Consider the following 17,757-nt stretch of genomic DNA (forward strand, 5'->3'; position numbering starts at 1 on the left):
CCAAGCCAGGCTTCTATTGTGTGGCGTGGCCTGATATCAGCCCCATTTTGTATTTCACTAACTACACGGTGCTGCATGCGACAACTCAGCAACGACTTTAGTTTTATCTTGCAACTTTTGATCATTCGGTGTTTGCCTTATATTTGTCTCCCTTTCCTATTTGGGTGTGCTAGCAACTTTGTGACCGACAAGAAGAGTTCGTAAGTTTCTCTTCTCTTCTTCTTGTTTCCTCTTGTTGTTTATGAGTTGCTTGGTACGTTTGTTTTAGATCTCTTTTGATAATTGTTTGCGAGCAAGAATCTGAGTATTATTATTGGCTCAAATGTTTGAGAGTATATTGGGTGTATTGGCTCAAATGATAGACTAAAGTCGAACGAGTATAAATCACTTGGACACATTATTGGTTTATTTATATTTGTCAAATTTTGCATCTGCTTGATATAGGTCACATATATTCTACGCCTCCGTACAACACTAAGCACTTGGACAGATTCCACCTGACCTGTCTAGTAGTAGTGATAAAAGGAGGGCTAAAGGATCCATCTCCATTTGGCAATGGCAGAACCAACAAGCTCGGTTGAAGTAGTTGAAGTTTGCAGGGTGGCTCCTCCTCCTCCACCCTCACCCGGTGCATTCGCGTCCCCGAGCTCCCTTCCCCTTACCTTCTTCGACATCCGTTGGTTAAGATTTGCGCCGGTCCAGAACCTTTATTTCTACCAAATGCCTACTTCCTCTACAACACCGCTCTTCTTTGATTCCATACTTGTCCCAAAACTCAAAGCCTCACTCTCTAACACCCTCCAGCACTTTCTACCTTTGGCAGGAAATCTCACTTGGCCTCAAGACTCCCAAAAACCTGTCCTTAACTATGTCCAAGGCGACACCGTTTCGCTCACAATAGCAGAGTCTGGTGCTGAGTTCTACCATCTTTCAAGTGGTGACTTTGTTGAAGCCAGAGAGTACCATCCTCTTGTACCCCGATTGGAAGCGTCTCTTGAACAAGCTGCAGTGATGGCATTGCAAATCACTGTCTTTCCCAACTGTGGCTTTTCGATTGGAACTTCCTTTAACCATGCAGTCCTAGATGGCAAGAGTATGACTTTTTTTGTAAAATCATGGGCTCACATTTGCAAACATGATGATCAATCTAATTCAGTGCTACCTGATGAGCTGAAACAATTTTATGACAGAGTCATTCAGGATCCAGCTGAGCTTGGAACAATCTACTCGAACGACTATCGAAATAAGGACGGTCCCGACAATAGGAGCTTAATGTTTTGGGAGATGAAACCACCACCAGACTCAATCCGAGGCACCTTTGAATTCACACGAGCAGATACAGAAACACTGAGGCAATCGTTCAATGCTAAAATGGCAGAGCAGAAACCAGTTCATGTGTCAACTTTCACTCTAGCTTGTGCCTATACATGGGTTTGCGTAGTCAAAGCAGAGGACATAAAAGCTGACAAAGCACGTCTGGTCTTTAGCATGGACTGCAGGTCTCGCTTGGACCCTCCTATACCTGCAAACTATTTTGGAAACTGCGTAGCAGGATGTATGATAGTTGTCGAAACGAAAGGCTTGCTTGGAGAAGATGGGTTGGTTGTCGCCGTGAATGCAATTAGTGAAGCTATAGAAAGATTGAAGAAGGGGGTTTTGGATGGGGCAGAGACTTGGGTTTCAAGGTTGTTTGCTGTGAGAAGTGAGGAAAGAATACTCAGCATTGCTGGTTCAAATCTGTTCGGAAATTATGATACTGATTTTGGATGGGGAAGACCAAAGAAGTTTGAGATTGTTTCCATAGATAGAAACAGAGCTATCTCCCTTTCAGATTCCAAGACTGGTGCTGGGGCTATTGAAGTTGGGTTGGCTTTAGACAAACACGACATGCACGTTTTTGCTTCTCTATTTGCTAAAGGTCTTCGAAACCTTTGAAGCGCATGAAGCCTCCGCAACAACATTTTCTTTTTGCACTTTATATTTTCTGGAATAATAATTTGGGATTCGTTGGTCAATAGTAGACCAACTTTGTATGCTCTCGACAATCAGCTTTGTGATGATGTTTTTCTTTGGACCAGGTGCAGGTGGCTCTGTCCGTCTCTTTTCCTATGTACTGCATCAAATAAACTTCCTAGTGCTTTTTTTTTGGTCAACTATAGAAGTTGACATACTTTGTATGCTCTCAATAATGACCTTTGTGAACATGTTATTCTTTGGACCAGTCTGTTTCTTTTCGCTGGGAAGTTTCGTCAAACACTTGGTGGGCATATTTGGTTCGCCCACCAAGCTTCCAAGGGGTCGCCGGAGCACCTTCCCAGCCACTTTTCCGGCCTCCAAGGGGACGGCACTGTGGGTCCGCCCAACCCTTGGCTTTTCTGTGAATTAGATATGGTCAATAGTTTCTAACTCCAATAGTCCAATGGCAGAGCTAAGCTCAACCTCAGTGAAACTAGTTGGGGTCTGCAGTGTAGCTCCACAACCACAACCAGATGTTGCAGAGTTTTCTCTTCTCCTAACCTTCTTCGACCTCCTATGGCTAAGGTTTCCACACTTCCACCGCCTTTTCTTCTACGAAATTTTGGCTTCCTCTGCCTTAGCTGACACAAAACCCTTCTTTGATTCTCTACTCCATCAAAAACTCAAAGCCTCACTCTCTGTCACCCTCCAACACTTTCTACCTCTGGCAGGAAACATCACTTGGCCCCAAGACTCCCACAAACCCGTTCTCAGTTATGTCCAAGGCGACGCCGTTTCGCTCACCACAGCCTCTTAACAAGAAGAAGAGGATGAGATTTAGGGATTTCAATTTTCAAGAGAAAAGGAAGAGAGAGAGCAAGAAGGAAAATAGCCTTCTAATTCTGTATTTCTGATTATGTGTAAATGAAATGGTAAAAACACAGCTTTAGTACAGTGCATATCTCCTAATATTACGCTAACAAACTGAACAAATACAGCTAACTTTCACTAACAGACTTAACAGAGAGCTCGTGAGCTGCACATGATGACTTAACAATTTCTTAACTAAAACACATGGTTAACATTTTCCCTACCCAGTTGAACTCCTCAGTCTAAGATGAAGACAGTGTTGTAAGAAAATGGGATTGTGTAACCCCTTTGTAAAAACATCTGCTATTTATTCTTCAGTAGATATATACTGCACAATAAGATCCTTTCTTTGTACCTTCTCTCTCATAAAGTGGAAGTCTATATCCAAATGCTTAATTCGAGAATGGTATACTGGGTTTGAGCTTAAAGCCAGTGCTGATAAGTTGTCACAGTACATAATAGGAGCATCTAGCAGAAACATCTTCAGATCCAAGAGAACTTGTCGAATCCATGACAAGTCAGCAGCTGTGTTTGCTAGGGCCCTGTATTCTGCCTCTATTGAACTCCTAAACACAGAACCTTGCTTTTTGGACTGCCAGGAGATAGGATTACAACCCAAGAATACTACACATCCGGTTGTAGACCTTCTAGTATTGAGATCCCCCGCCCAGTTTGCATCACTGTATGCATTAAGCTGCCAAGGACCCTTTGTAAAACTAATTCCATACTCTAATGTAACCCTTTACATATCTGAGAAACGCTTCACCAAAAAATAGTGAACCTCAGTTGGATTATTCATATATTGACACACATGATTCACAGCATAAGCCAGATCAAGTCTTGTAAATGTTAGATACTGTAGAACACCTATGAGACTACGAAACATAGTAGGATCAGCCAAGGACTCACTGTCAGTCTGTAACACTTGAGTGTGTGGCTTACAAGGTGTTGCACAGGCTCTACATGAACTCATGCCGGCTTTATGTTGTAGATCCTTTGCATACTTAGTTTGACTCACGAATATGTCACCAAAGAAATTATAGGAAATCTGCAGACCTAAGAAAAATGTGAGTTGCCCCATATCTTTCATTTCAAACACCTCACTTAAGTCTGTAACCACTCTTTGAATCAACTGATCACTCGAACCTGTTATAATGATATTATCAACATATAGGAGTAGAATGATAATATCATTCCCAATATGCTGCACAAACAGACTTGGATATGAATGTGAAGATTTAAAGCCAAGAGTAGGTAAGTAACCTGTGAATTTAGCATTCCATGCCCTTGGAGCATGTTTAAGACCATACAAAGATTTTTTTTAGTTTACATACAAACTGTGGATGAGTAGAATCTTCAAAACCAGGAGGCTGTTTCATAAAAACTTCTTATTCAAGATCGCCATGTAGGAAAGCGTTCTTGAAATCAAGTTGTCGTAGTTTCCATTGGTTCATAGCAGCTATGCTTAATACTAACCTCACCGTTGTGTGTCTAACAACAGGACTGAAGGTTTCCCCAAAGTCAAAACTAGGCTCTTGACTGAACCCCTGAGCAACAAGTCTGGCCTTATATCTACCCACTGAACCATCTGGATTTCTCTTTATTTTATAAACCCACTTACTGCCAATAATATTTTTATCACCTGGACTAGGAACTAAGATCCATGTGTCTTACATATGAAGAGCATCAATCTCCTCTTTCATAGCTTGCCTCCACTCAGAAGAAAAAGAAGCCACCTTAAAACTAGAAGGCTCATCTAATTCCGGAATAGCATGAAGACAGGTAAAATAACCTTGATAATCTGGGAACTCTTTGTTCTGAACTATACCGCTTTTGGACCGAGTAATCATGGGATGATCATTGATAGGAATTAAACAAACCGATGAGTCCGGAGTACTAACAGAAGAAGAGGAAACATTGGAGACCTCAAACGGAAACATAACCTGTAATTGTTGTTCATCCAACGAAGCTTGATGTTGGATAGGAGATAAAGACCCAGGAGTAGATGAGATGGACTGGGACTGAGAAGTAGATACTTGTGTATCAGAGGCTAGAGACGATGGATCCTGAGAATTAAGAGAAGCTTGAGAAAGCCTTGAAGGCAGAGAAACAATGACAGGAGCCACTGATGCAGTAGAAGAAAACAGAGAAGACTGCCAACATATACCAGGGTTAATTTGCTTAAAAGGAAATACAGCTTCATCATGAAGAACATGCCTTGAGATTACACATTTTGTAGTAATTCGATTGTAGCAACTATCTCCTTTGTAACTAGGTGAATATCCCAAGAACACGCACTGAGTGGTTCGCGGTTGTAACTTATGCACAATAATGTCTTAGATACGGATATACCACAATACCAAATATTCTCAAAGAAGCAAGATTAGGATGATGACTAAATAAACGAAAATAAGGAGACTGATTATGTAAAACGGAGCTGGGCATTTGATTGATAAGATACACAGCATGAGCAGTAGAATGAAACCAAAATTGAGCTGGCAAGGCTGCTGTAGTTAACAGGGTAATGGCTGTTTCAATAATATGCCTATTCTTCCACTCTGCCAGTCCATTTTGCTGCGGAGTATACGGGCAAGACAAACGACGCACAATTCCCTTGGAAGCCAAAAAATCTGTAAAAACTTTGCTAAGAAACTCACCACCACCATCACTCTAAAAACGCTTAATAGCAGCACTGAATTGATTTTGTATCAAAGCATGAAACTGTAGGAATTTGGAGAAAACTTTTGATTTATTGAAAAGAGGATAAACCCACAAATATCCAATACATTCATCAAGGAAGGAAACAAAATATCTGTAACCCGCAATAGATTTGTAATGGGAAGGGCCCCATACGTCACTATGAACTGTATGAAAAGGAATTTCAGACCTACTATGTCTAACAGGAAATGGAAGCCATTGCATCTTCCCTTGAAGACGAGTTGAACACAAGGGATTCAAATTGGAAGATTAGAGGCTTTAAGCATTGATTGCACCACTTCATTCGTTGGATGGCCAAGTCTGTGATGCCAAATTGAAGACTTAACATGTTGACCAAGCAAAGCTACTTTCTTGGATAGGCAATGAGAGGATACATAAGAGGGAATAGGATACAACCCGTTGTTACTCCGACCTTTTAGAAGGATTGTCTTGGTGACTCGATCCTGTATCACAAAACCAGAAGCATCAAAGGTGATAACACAATTATTATCTTTGCACAGCTGATGCACAGACAAGAGATTAGCAGATAACTGTGGAACATGAAATACTGATGGCATTTTAAGAGAAGTAGAAGCACATGCAATGGCAGTAGTACCAATGTGTTTAATTTTCAAACCTTCTCCATTACCAACAATCACTTGCTCTGTAGATTCACAAGGAGCAACATGACTTAAGGAGGAAATATCAGACACCATGTGATGAGAAGCCCTACTATCTGCAATCCAGACTTGATCAGGCATATAGGAAGTTTGGGCAGTCATAGCGGAAAGGTTGGAAGGAGGAGCTTGACCCTGATAGACATAGTTGGATCTATGGAAACAATCCAAGGCTCCATGACCCTTCTTACCACAGATTTGACATTCAATAACCTAAGATCCATGCCTAGAAGAGCTTACCTCATGGAAAAATAACAATTAGCATCTGTGTGACCCCGTTTGCTGCATATCTGACATTCAGGAACAACTGCATTTCTGAGAAAAATTGGAACCAAATCGATTTCCTGAGAAAGATGAAGGAGAGGCTCTGCTTTGAAATCTGCCTCTTCCAGAACCAGAATGATTAGTGAAACCAGAAAAACCTCCATGCTGACTATTGGCAATACCGTAATGCTGATGATCGTTAAAACGACTAAAACCATCATTGTTACTAAGAACAGGTCTTGAACCAGAATTGCGATCCAATGAAGGCATAACAGAACGATCATAGGACCCCATATAGGCAACTGGTAAAGAAGGTGGAGTAGGCAATAAACCCATACCAGAATTAGAAACGCCTATAGCATTCACAGAAGCATATAACGAAGACGACAGAGTGACGAACATCGCAGAGTGAGGAACCAATCGAGCTTCTGCGGTTTGCTCTGCAGCCAGCAATTGAGCGCGAAAATCCTTCAAAGAAATTGGAGAATCCCGTGCAATCAAAATCGTCTTGATCACGTCATATTCCTGAGGGAGGCCATTAAGAGTAGCAATCATAAAGTCATCGTCAGACACCTTAACCCCCAGCTTGAACTAATTGGTCAGGACCATTTTCAGACGCAAGAGAAAGCGCTCGATCGAATCTCCACCCTTCTGGGCCATATGTAATTCAGTCTTCAAATGATTGATTCGTTTCCTAAAAATCGATGCATAACGATCGGAAAGACTTAACCAGGCGTCACGAGCAGTCTTGGTGCCAATAACATACTCTATGGCCTCATCAGAGAGAGTGGCAATGAGCAAACTGAGTAAAGCCTTATCAGTACAAATCCATTCCTTGTAAGCAGCAGTAACTTCAGATGTAACACCCTCCTCATCAACAATAGCAAAGCGAGGAGGAGCAACTTCAGTTCCGTCAAAATGCCCAAACAAATCATAACCCTGAAGAATGGATTCCAATTGAAAACCCCACTTGAGAAAATTATCGTCTTTGAGAAGAAGAGTAATCATCCCAAGAAAACCGTCAATTTTGACCGAAGAGGAAGAAGAAGAAGTCGCCATTGATGAACAGAAAAGATAGAAAAGAGGAAAGAACAATAGAGACAGAGCAAGAGAATAGCACAGCGAAGAGACAGTTCAGAAAAATCGGTAGAGGATTGAAAGTGTCAAGCCACGATGGGCTCTGAAACCATCTTACAAGAAGAAGAGGATGAGATTTAGGGATTTCAAGAGAAGAAGGAAGAGAGAAAGCAAGAAGGAAAATAGCCTTGTAATTCTGTATTTTTGATTATGTGTAAATGAAATGGTAAAAGCACAGCTTTAGTACATTGCACATCTCCTAATATTACGCTAACAAACTTAACAAATACAGCTAACTCTCACTAACAGACTTAACAGAGAGCACATGAGCTGCACATGATGACTTAACAATTTCTTAACTAAAAGACGTGGTTAACACAGCCCAGTCTGATGCTGATTTCCACCGTCTTTCAAGCAACGACTTCAACATTGAAGCCAAAGAATACCATCCTCTTGTACTCCAATTGGCAATATCTCGTGAAAAAGCTGCTGTGATGGCTTGTCAAATCACTCTCTTTCCCAACAGCAGCGGCTTCTCCATTGGAATTTCCATGCACCATGCATCTCTTGATGCAAAACTTTGTTCATGTTTCTGAAATCATGGGCCCACTTATGCAAACATGAACCTGATACTTTGTTGCATGATCAGCTGAAACCATTTTATGACAGAAGGGTCTTCATCCAGGACCCAGCTGTGCTCGAGCTCGAAGCAATCTACTTGAACCAGTTTCTGAATATGGACCAACGACCCAACAACCGAAGCTTGATGGTTGCCACCCGTTATAAATCTCTAACGCTACGGGATTCGATTCGAGGCACGTTTGAATTCACTAGCACAAAAATGGAAGCACTAAGGCAATCTGTCATGATCAAGAAACAACAACAATATCATCAATCTGTTCTAAATTTGTCAACGTTTTGTCTAACATGTGCCTACACATGGGTTTGCTTAGTCAAAGCAGAAGAAGAAGAAGAAGAAAAAGAAGAAATAAAAGACGACCAAATACTTATGGTGCTTAGCGTGGACTGTCGGTCTCGCTTGGACCCTCCTATACCAAGCAAACGGGAGCATGTAGGAGCAAATTTTCCCAAAAGAATATTCGATTGGTAGATTCCCTTTTCTTCTTCGCCACTTCTTTCTCTCTGCAAAATAGAACCAATAAGAGGACCACACCCGGGGAGTGTTGGCCAAAGGCCCTCCGATGCCTAAATTAGTTCAATTGAATTGTATAGAAAACAATAGCTAATAGGGTACGGAGATATGTTTATGGTGTAAATCGAGCGGGCGGAGCCATATGTGAAAGAGAAAGAGAGAGAAGGTGGCTAGGGTTTGAGAGGAATTTTCTTCAGAGTTTTTAGTAGAGATTTCAGACGTACCTCAACCCTTATGTGTGGCCATCCTTTTATAGTGGTCTCGGAGGCTAGGGTTTCAAAGGAATAATTCTGTAGATGAAAAGGAATTATTCCTCCCCGATTTGGAATTGATTTGATTAATTAGGGATTTGATTAATTAGGGTAAATCAAATCCCTATCAAATCCCCAATTGTGGTAGGAATCAAATAAATTCCTAACTTAATTAGGTAACTCCTCATTTAATTGGGAATTGTGGTAGGAATTAAATCAATTCTCAACCTAATTAGGTAACATTTCATTTATTTGGGTAATCTCCAATTAAATTGAGTAACTCCCAATTAGGTTGAATAATTCCCAATTAGGTCGAATAATCCCCAAATGGAAGAAATTATTTGACCTAGGGTTCTAATTTAATTCGGTTCCCACAGAACATTTGTAGAAAGAAAAGGACTTTTGGGAGAAGATGGGTTCTCTGTGGCTGTAAATGAGATCAGTGAAGCCCTAAAAGGTTTGGATAACGGGGTCTTGAATGGGGCAGAGAACTTAGTTTCAAGTTTGTACCTTTCTGAATCTGATCTTCAGGCTACTACTGATCATTCCAGAGTGTTTACCACTGCTGGATCACATCAGTTTAAGATGCACGATACTGATTTCGGGTGGGGAAGACCAAAGAGTACCGAAGTGGTTCCTATAGGTAGAAGAGAAGCCATCACTTTTTCAGATGGCAAGAATGGAGGTGGAGTTGTTGACATTGGCTTGGTTCTGAAGAAACATCACATGGAGGTTTTTGCTTCTCTATTTCCTAAGAAAGCAGAGAATAATTTGCCTGCATCGGCTCCACCTGCTTCTGTGCCTGAAGCATCAGCGCCAACTAGCACTAGTACCCCAGGGAGTAATGATACTAATGAGGAAGGTATGCTAGGCTTTTCTGAATTTTCTCCCTTTTTATTCTCTTTATATTTGCAAGTTTCCATTTGAAAATCTTCATATAACTGAAATATAATTTGTAAATGTGCATTTATCTGAATTCAGTCATCAAATTGCTTTTCTATAATGACGAAATTGCATTTATTGTAGTTGAGGGTTTTTCTGTTTACGTAAGGAATTTGCCCTTAAATGTGACGGCTGATCAGCTTGAGGAAGAATTCAAGAAATTTGGACCAATAAAGCAAGGAGGTATCCAAGTTCGAAATACGAAGGTTAGTCTCTAATGTGAGATGTCTTCCGTGCCAGAAGTGTCTCCTGCTCAGATATAGATTTTCCGACATATTTGTGTGTGCAGCTGCAGGGATACTATTTTGGATTTGTTGAGTTTCTGTTTGCAAGTTCCACGAATGTCCCGTTTGGTTCACGGAATGAATTTGAGGGGAAATCATTTTCCAAGTAATGGGAAATGGAAGATTCATTTCCCAAATTTGGTAATGCTGGGAAAGTAACCGAGAGATATTGTTTTATTTCCTTTCCCATGTATAAATTTTCAATTATACCCATATTAAAAAAACAATGCATTTAATGATTTATTGTAATTCTAAATTGTTAATGGGGACAAAATTGTCATGAAAAATATTTATTTGATATTAGCTCATTTTCCCAAACTTTCCCATGATGAGGGAAAACAAAACCCAAGTTTGGAGAATGGCTTCACTTTCCCCATACTTTCTCATGGGTCAGGAAACGATTTCTCATGCCTGGACTTACCAAATATGGAAAAGCAATTGATTTCTCATTCCCAAGTCTCCTTTCCCATGAACCAAACGGGGCCTAGTGCCATTCAGGTAGGTGTTTAAATTCTATTTCCTATGTTCTGTATTCAAGTTCCATGACTAGTGCCATTCATGAATAGTGATATAGGATGCGGATTCCCCTCAACAAGTTACAGCAGTTAACCTAATTTGACAAAAATTGGAGATTGGACTTGAACTGTTTAAATTGAAAACCACCAGGGCAAAAATGATCAAATTGAAACCACAGGGATCTTAGTGATAAAAGCGGTAAACCACATGACCAAAAGTTACGTTTTGCCAACTTTCATTTATGGTTGTTCATATGCATCTCATTCTATAGGAAGTGCAATGAAGATATTTACTCTTTAAGATATCCTTACTTCTTAAGCTATTCTTCTTAGAACCTTACGAAAGTAAGTCAGTCATTCATATGAGTAATCAAGTCTATAATTTGAACACAACAGGAAGTCAAATTCATTAGGGTTTAGGGTTGGTTTGGTGATAAGTAGTAAACGTACGGCGTTGGACGAATTGAAAACCAATCCAATGGTGACATTTACCTATATGTACTAACACCTAGTACATAAGCCTTCGGAATGAATTGATTACCAATCCAGTGGTGACATTTACCGGTACGGTGATCCCCCACTTTTAAAACTTGAAAATGATGATATACCAAACCAAGTGTGGTTTTGTGGCTTCTATTGTGTGGCGTGGCCTGATATCAGCCCCATTTTGTATTTCACCAAATACACGTCCTTTTGCTCTTAACGAGAGAGAATAAATTCTCCTTTTTCGTATGCTTCTACGGTGCTGCAGTGCATACAACAACTGCACTTCTTGTTGTTTTGATCATTCGGTGTTTGCCTTATATTTGTCTCCATTTCCTATTGGGTGTGCTAGCAACTTTGTGAATGACAAGAAGAGTTCGTAAGTTTCTCTTCTATTTTTGCTGTTTCCTCTTTTTATTGGCTCAAATGTTTGAGAGTGTATTGGGTGTATTGGCTCAAATCATAGGCTACGAATTCGAACTAGTATAAATCATGTGTATTATTGGTTTATTTATATTTGTCAAATTTTGCATCTGCTTGATATACTACGCCTCCGTACAACACTAAGCACTTGGACAGATTCCACCTGACCTGTCTAGTAGTAGTGATAAAAAGAGGGCAAAAGGATCCATCTCCATTTAGCAATGGCAGAACCAACAAGCTCGGTTACAGTAGTTGAAGTTTGCAGGGTGGCTCCTCCTCCCCCACCCTCACCCGGTGCATTCGCGTCCCCGAGCTCCCTTCCCCTTACCTTCTTCGACATCCGTTGGTTAAGGTTTCCGCCGGTCCAGAGCCTTTATTTCTACGAAATGCCTACTTCCTCTGCAACACCACTCTTCTTTGACTCCATACTTGTCCCAAAACTCAAAGCCTCACTCTCTTACACCCTCCAGCACTTTCTACCTCTGGCAGGAAACCTCACTTGGCCTGAAGACTCCCAAAAACCCGTCCTTAACTATGTCCAAGGCGACACTGTTTCGCTCACAATAGCAGAGTCTGGTGCTGACTTCTACCATCTTTCAAGTGGTGACTTCGTTGAAGCCACAGAGTACCATCCTCTTGTACCCCGATTGGAAACGTCTCATGAACAAGCTGCAGTGCTGGCATTGCAAATCACTGTGTTTCCCAACTGTGGCTTTTCGATTGGAACTTCCATGCACCATGCAGTCCTAGATGGCAAGAGTTCAACTTTATTTGTAAAATCATGGGCTCACATTTGCAAACATGATGATCAATCTAATTCAGTGCTACCTGATGAGCTGAAACAATTTTATGACAGAGTCATTCAGGATCCAGCTGAGCTTGGAACAATCTACTCCAACGACTATCAAAATAAGGACGGTCCCAACAATAGGAGCTTAATATTTTGGGAGATGAAACCACCACCAGACTCAATCCGAGGCACCTTTGAATTCACACGAGCAGATATAGAAACACTGAGGCAATCGTTCAAGGCTAAAATGGCAGAGCAGAAACCAGTTCATGTGTCAACTTTCACTCTAGCTTGTGCCTATACATGGGTTTGTGTAGTCAAGGCAGAGGACATAAAAGCTGACAAAACACGTCTGATCTTTAGCATGGACTGCAGGTCTCGCTTGGACCCTCCTATACCAGCAAACTATTTCGGAAACTGCATAGCAGGATGTATACCAGTTGCCGAAACGAAAGGCTTGCTTGGAGAAGATGGGTTGGTTGTCGCCGTGAAGGCAATTAGTGAGGCTAAAGAAAGTTTGGAGAAGGGGGTTTTGGATGGGGCAGAGAATTGGGTTTCAAGGTTGTTTGCTGTGAGCGAGGGAAGAATGCTCAGCATTTCTGGTTCACATCGGTTCGGATTTTATGATACTGATTTTGGATGGGGAAGACCAAAGAAGTTTGAGATTGTTTCCATAGATAGAAACAGAGCTATCTCCCTTTCAGATTCCAAGACTGGTGCTGGGGCTATTGAAGTTGGGTTGGCTTTAGACAAACACGACATGCACGTTTTTGCTTCTCTATTTGCTAAAGGTCTTCGAAACCTTTGAAGAGCATGAAGCTTCCGCAACAACATTTTCTTTTTGCACTTTATATTTTCTGGAATAATAATTTGGGATTCGTTGGTCAATAGTAGACCAACCTTGTATGCTCTCGACAATCATTTGGAATAATAATTTCAAATATATATATGAAATAGTATTTTAAATATATATATAAGCTCCGATCTCTTGAACCACAGGGACTGTGGTTGTGGTCATCCACCGTTTGATGTAACATCCAACGTTTCAAAAAAATTTCTTAAAAAGAGTGCAAGAGTGAGTGAACCGTTGAATTTACATCCAACGGTGAGTGACCACAAATCTCTTGGACCCGTGTAGTCCAAGAAATCGGGACTGATATATATATATATATATATATTAATATTTTGGGAAATTAAATGTTTTGTTATCTATTTAGTTTATAATTTAAATTATATTTAATTGATTATATATGTACAGGGAGCTTTTATTGAGGGATCTCTCGAATAAGCTTATTTGAGAGACACTTTTATAAGACTCACTCAGTATTGTATTTCACGAATTCAAACCATCTATTTTAAAAATAAAATAAAAACAACATTAAAAAATAATTAAAAATTATCCACGACAAGTTTTCATATTATGATAACTTAGCAACTATTGTTGATTTTAAAGGACTTTGAAATGGCCATTGGGCTGTCAAAAGGTAGAGACTATGCGAAATGCAATGGATGTGATCTCCCTATAGTCATAGAGTGAAATGCAATGCAAACAATAAAACTAAGTACACTTTTCCCATTTATACTGATTTCTATCTTGAATTTATATTATTATTTCTAACTTTAATGTGAAAAGGAAGGAGCATTAAATGAATCATGTCTAATTATTTTCTACCAAAATCCAAAAAAAAAAAAAAAAAAATTCTATTTAAATCTTACACTTTTTTTTGTTCACCCTAATACTTAAGTAATTAGTCTCTTAAAAAGACAAAAAAAAAGAAAAAAAGTCATCCAACTTAATACTTAACCCTAATACATCTATACACACACCCCACCACTCTTCATATTAAGTTTTAGAAAAACACACTCCTCTACACCCCATTATTGTTAGATTACTCATCTCTTTCAATCCAAAAAATCTACTATACTCTCATCTTCTCTTCACAAAACCTAAATACGGTATGCAAATAGTGGCTTGTGGGTCGTCAATTGAGGTTTGTAATGTGAAAAGTCGTTATCAGGAAGACCACCTGCTAATTTTCCCAAGCAAACTTCTGAATTTTGTGCAAGAATTTGATCAGGGCCTCTCAAGGAAGGTAAAGACTGTGAGTCTCTTTGTTTTACAATAAGTAATGATAGCTGAAATTAGCTGTTAATCACAACGCTTCAAAGTAGAATGATGAGGGGCAAAATAGCGGGGGGTGGGAATGATGAGTTTTTTAATTTATTTTATTCTGGGTGTGTATTTAGGGGTAATTTGGAAAGATAGTGGAGTTTTCTTAGAAATTGTAAAAGTTTGAATTAAAAATTGGGATAGACTTAAAATAAAGAGTAAACAAAGAGAAGTACGGAGTTTAAATAGAAAAACTCCACAACAAAAAAATTCTATTATTTCTAAGGCAAGTTGCTTTTTTAAACAACAAAGCGCATCCTTAAGAGCAAGTCCAGCAGTGGGAGCTGGACTCGGGCTGGGGGGGGGTTTGGGCAAAAAAAGGAGGTCCAGCAGTGAAGAAGCAGCCCGGACAAGCGTGGGGTCCACCAGACAGGGCAGGTCCGAAGGCGATTTCGGCCCGAGCTCGGGCCCGAGGGCGATGATGTCATTGCTGACGCCAGCGTGGCGTCAGCCCTCCTGAATTCAAATTTTTTTTACCGTTGGCGCGTGCAATGCACGCGCCAACATTAAAAAAAAAATTTGAATTCACCGCTACAGTAGTCGCCAACGGCTACTTGACACGTGGCAGCCTCTGGTCGCTCCGATTCGAATTTTTTCTTCAATCCAACGGCAGCCAATTTTTCTGCAATAAAAAATTGAAAAAAAATCGAATTTTAAAAAAAAAAAATACACAAAAATTATTGAATTTTTTGTGTATAAATACCAACCAATACTCTTCACTTTTAACACCAAATCCTCATATATTTTCTTCTCCTTCTACTATTGTTCACTTTCTCCTCAAAATTTATTCACTTTCTATTCAATATTTTTTCACTTTGAAGTTGTATTTTTTTTTCTATCATATTATGGGTTCTTCTAATGAAAATGGAGGGGCATGGAGCATGATGGAAGATGTTAGCTTGTGTGAGGTTTGGGTCCAAGTTAGTCATTGTCCCGTAATGGGCAATGAGATGAAATTTTCTCATATGTGAAAAAAAATTCATCAAGCATTTTGTGAAAGGGCAATTGGTTCTACACGTACAGAAATGGCATTATCCAGTAGGTGGAAAGTTCTTAATAAAGAGTTGGCGAAATGGAGAAATGCCTTAGCAAAAGCGATGGACAAGCATCGAAGCGGAGAAAACTTAGCAGTGAGGTAAATTATTTGTCATTTTCCTTCTATTAATTTCTATGTCATATTAATTTTTATTTAAATGTTTCTTGCAATTTATATATTTTGTTAATATGTCTCTAGTTTTTTTTTATACATGTTGCATTTTTTTTAAATTTATTGAATTTGCATTAGTTTTTTTTACATGTTGCATTGCCAATATTTTTTAAAGTTTCTTGCATTTCCATTTAATTTTTTTTTATAGATTATGCAAGCTCAAATGTGGTTTGGTGCTACGGGGCAAGGGAAAAAAAGTTTCAACCATACCCATTGTTGGGAGGTGGTGAAGACTTGTAAGAGATTCCAAATTATTCCAACCGGTCCGACGGTAGTCTTGAACGAGACTCCACTTCATGAGACGCCAGCATCGGATTCACCTATGAATTCCCCAATGAGTCAAGACTCACCCATTGAAAAGGAGGCAAGGCCTATTGGGAGAAAGGCGGCGAAGGCGAATAGAGGGAGTAATTCTAGCAAGAATGCATCTAAATTTTTGGAGGAACTTTCAAAGCACCAAGCCATGAGAATTGAAATGGACTTGAAACAACAAGAGCACGATATGGCTATTCAAGTCGAATATGCAAAAGAAAGGGAGTATTGTACGCAAAGAAAGGGAGTATATACGCGAACAAAACATTGAAAAAAAAGATCGGGAAACCATGGCCATGGATACAAGCCATATGTCCCCTAAAACAAAACAATTTTGGAAGCTAGAACGAAGGGATGTTATGAGACGAAGACTTTTTCGTGACGATGGACCTAGCAATACGGATTGGTTAAATGATGGAAACCATTAAAATAGTTTGTTTGCCTTTCATGTCTTAGTTTACTTGCCTTTGATTTCATTGTATTTTTTGTTTTGTTTAATTCATGTATTTTATTTTATTAGTTGTATTGCTTTTCTTTTAGTCAATAAAGAAAATATTCAACAAAAATCCTTTTTATTCAAAACATTCCATACATAAAAAACAAACCACAACCAAAGCATAAAAAATAAACAACCCACAACCAAAGCATAAAAAATAAACAACCTACAACCAAAGCATAAAAAATAAACAACCCACAACCAAAGCATAAAAAATAAACAACCTACAACCAAAGCATAAAAAATAAACAACCCACAACCAAAGCACAAAAAATAAACAACATACAACATAAACATAATAAATTAAAAACAACTTCTTCACTTCACTTCATTCACCTTCATTTCCTTCATTGCCTTTCACCGCCCATAAATGCTCCATCAAGTCAACTTGACGGTGTTCATGAATATACGACGATTGCATCTCCGTGTAGCAATCAATCATACGGGGCATGAAACTACCGTCTCTAACCAACGGTTCATGCTGCACTGGTTCTCCATTTGGCCCCACTGGTTTTTCATAAATTCGTGTTAGGGCCGTATCCTTGGGATTTGGTTCATACACGTCATCAGCATCGTAATCATATTCATCTTCCACAATCATGTTATGGAGGATGATGCAAGTCATCATTATACTCATAAGCACCTCCTCGTCAAATAGACGTGCTGCGCCCCTGATAATAGCCCACCGAGCTTGAAGGATACCAAAGCACCTCTCAACATCTTTTCTGTACCCCTCTTGATAGCGAGCAAAAAAAATTTTGCTTATGGGATCGGGGATGTGGAATTGTTTTCACAAATGTTGTCCACCTTGGGTAGATGCCATCAGCTAGATAATACCCGTTCTGGTAGATGGTATTGTTAATTTCATATGTGATATTTGGGGTTTCACCTCTCAAAACATCATTGAACACCGGGGATTGACCTAGGACATTCAAATCGTTTTGAGATCCGGCAACTCCGAAGAAGGCGTGCCAAACCCATGTATCAAAACCAGCAACTGCTTCCAGGATGATACTTTTCTGCCCTTTTCTATTTCCGTAGTCCCCTTGCCAAGCAGTTGGACAATTTTTCCACTGTCAGTGCATGCAGTCAATGCTACCAATCATGCCAGGAAATCCTCGAGACTCAGCTTTTTGGAGAAGCCTTTGCAGGTCTCTGGGCGTAGGTCTGCGAAGGTAGTCTCTGGTGTA

At 39.7% G+C, this 17,757-nt stretch overlaps 2 protein-coding genes and 1 pseudogene across 2 annotated transcripts; all 3 read left to right on the forward strand.

Annotated features, from left to right (window-relative positions):
* On the forward strand, positions 109–2,173 carry LOC18782893 (phenolic glucoside malonyltransferase 1). Its single transcript, XM_020560204.1, has 2 exons — positions 109–200; positions 445–2,173. The coding sequence occupies exon 2, from the start codon at positions 556–558 to the stop codon at positions 1,933–1,935; it is 1,380 nt and encodes a 459-aa protein (XP_020415793.1). The 5' UTR covers positions 109–200; positions 445–555; the 3' UTR covers positions 1,936–2,173.
* LOC18782726 lies at positions 2,291–10,372 on the forward strand (annotated as a pseudogene).
* LOC18782843 (phenolic glucoside malonyltransferase 1) lies at positions 11,435–13,352 on the forward strand. Its single transcript, XM_007215292.2, has one exon. It carries the CDS (start codon positions 11,814–11,816, stop codon positions 13,188–13,190), a length of 1,377 nt encoding a protein of 458 aa, XP_007215354.1. The 5' UTR covers positions 11,435–11,813; the 3' UTR covers positions 13,191–13,352.

The sequence above is a fragment of the Prunus persica genome, chromosome G3 (genome assembly GCF_000346465.2).
Source record: "Prunus persica cultivar Lovell chromosome G3, Prunus_persica_NCBIv2, whole genome shotgun sequence".
NCBI lineage: Eukaryota > Viridiplantae > Streptophyta > Magnoliopsida > Rosales > Rosaceae > Prunus > Prunus persica.

What these genes read in the sequence shown, in the direction of transcription:
- LOC18782893 (XM_020560204.1), top strand. Translation starts at nt 556, where the DNA reads ATGGCAGAACCAACAAGCTCGGTTGAAGTAGTTGAAGTTTGCAGGGTG.
- LOC18782843 (XM_007215292.2), top strand. Translation starts at nt 11,814, where the DNA reads ATGGCAGAACCAACAAGCTCGGTTACAGTAGTTGAAGTTTGCAGGGTG.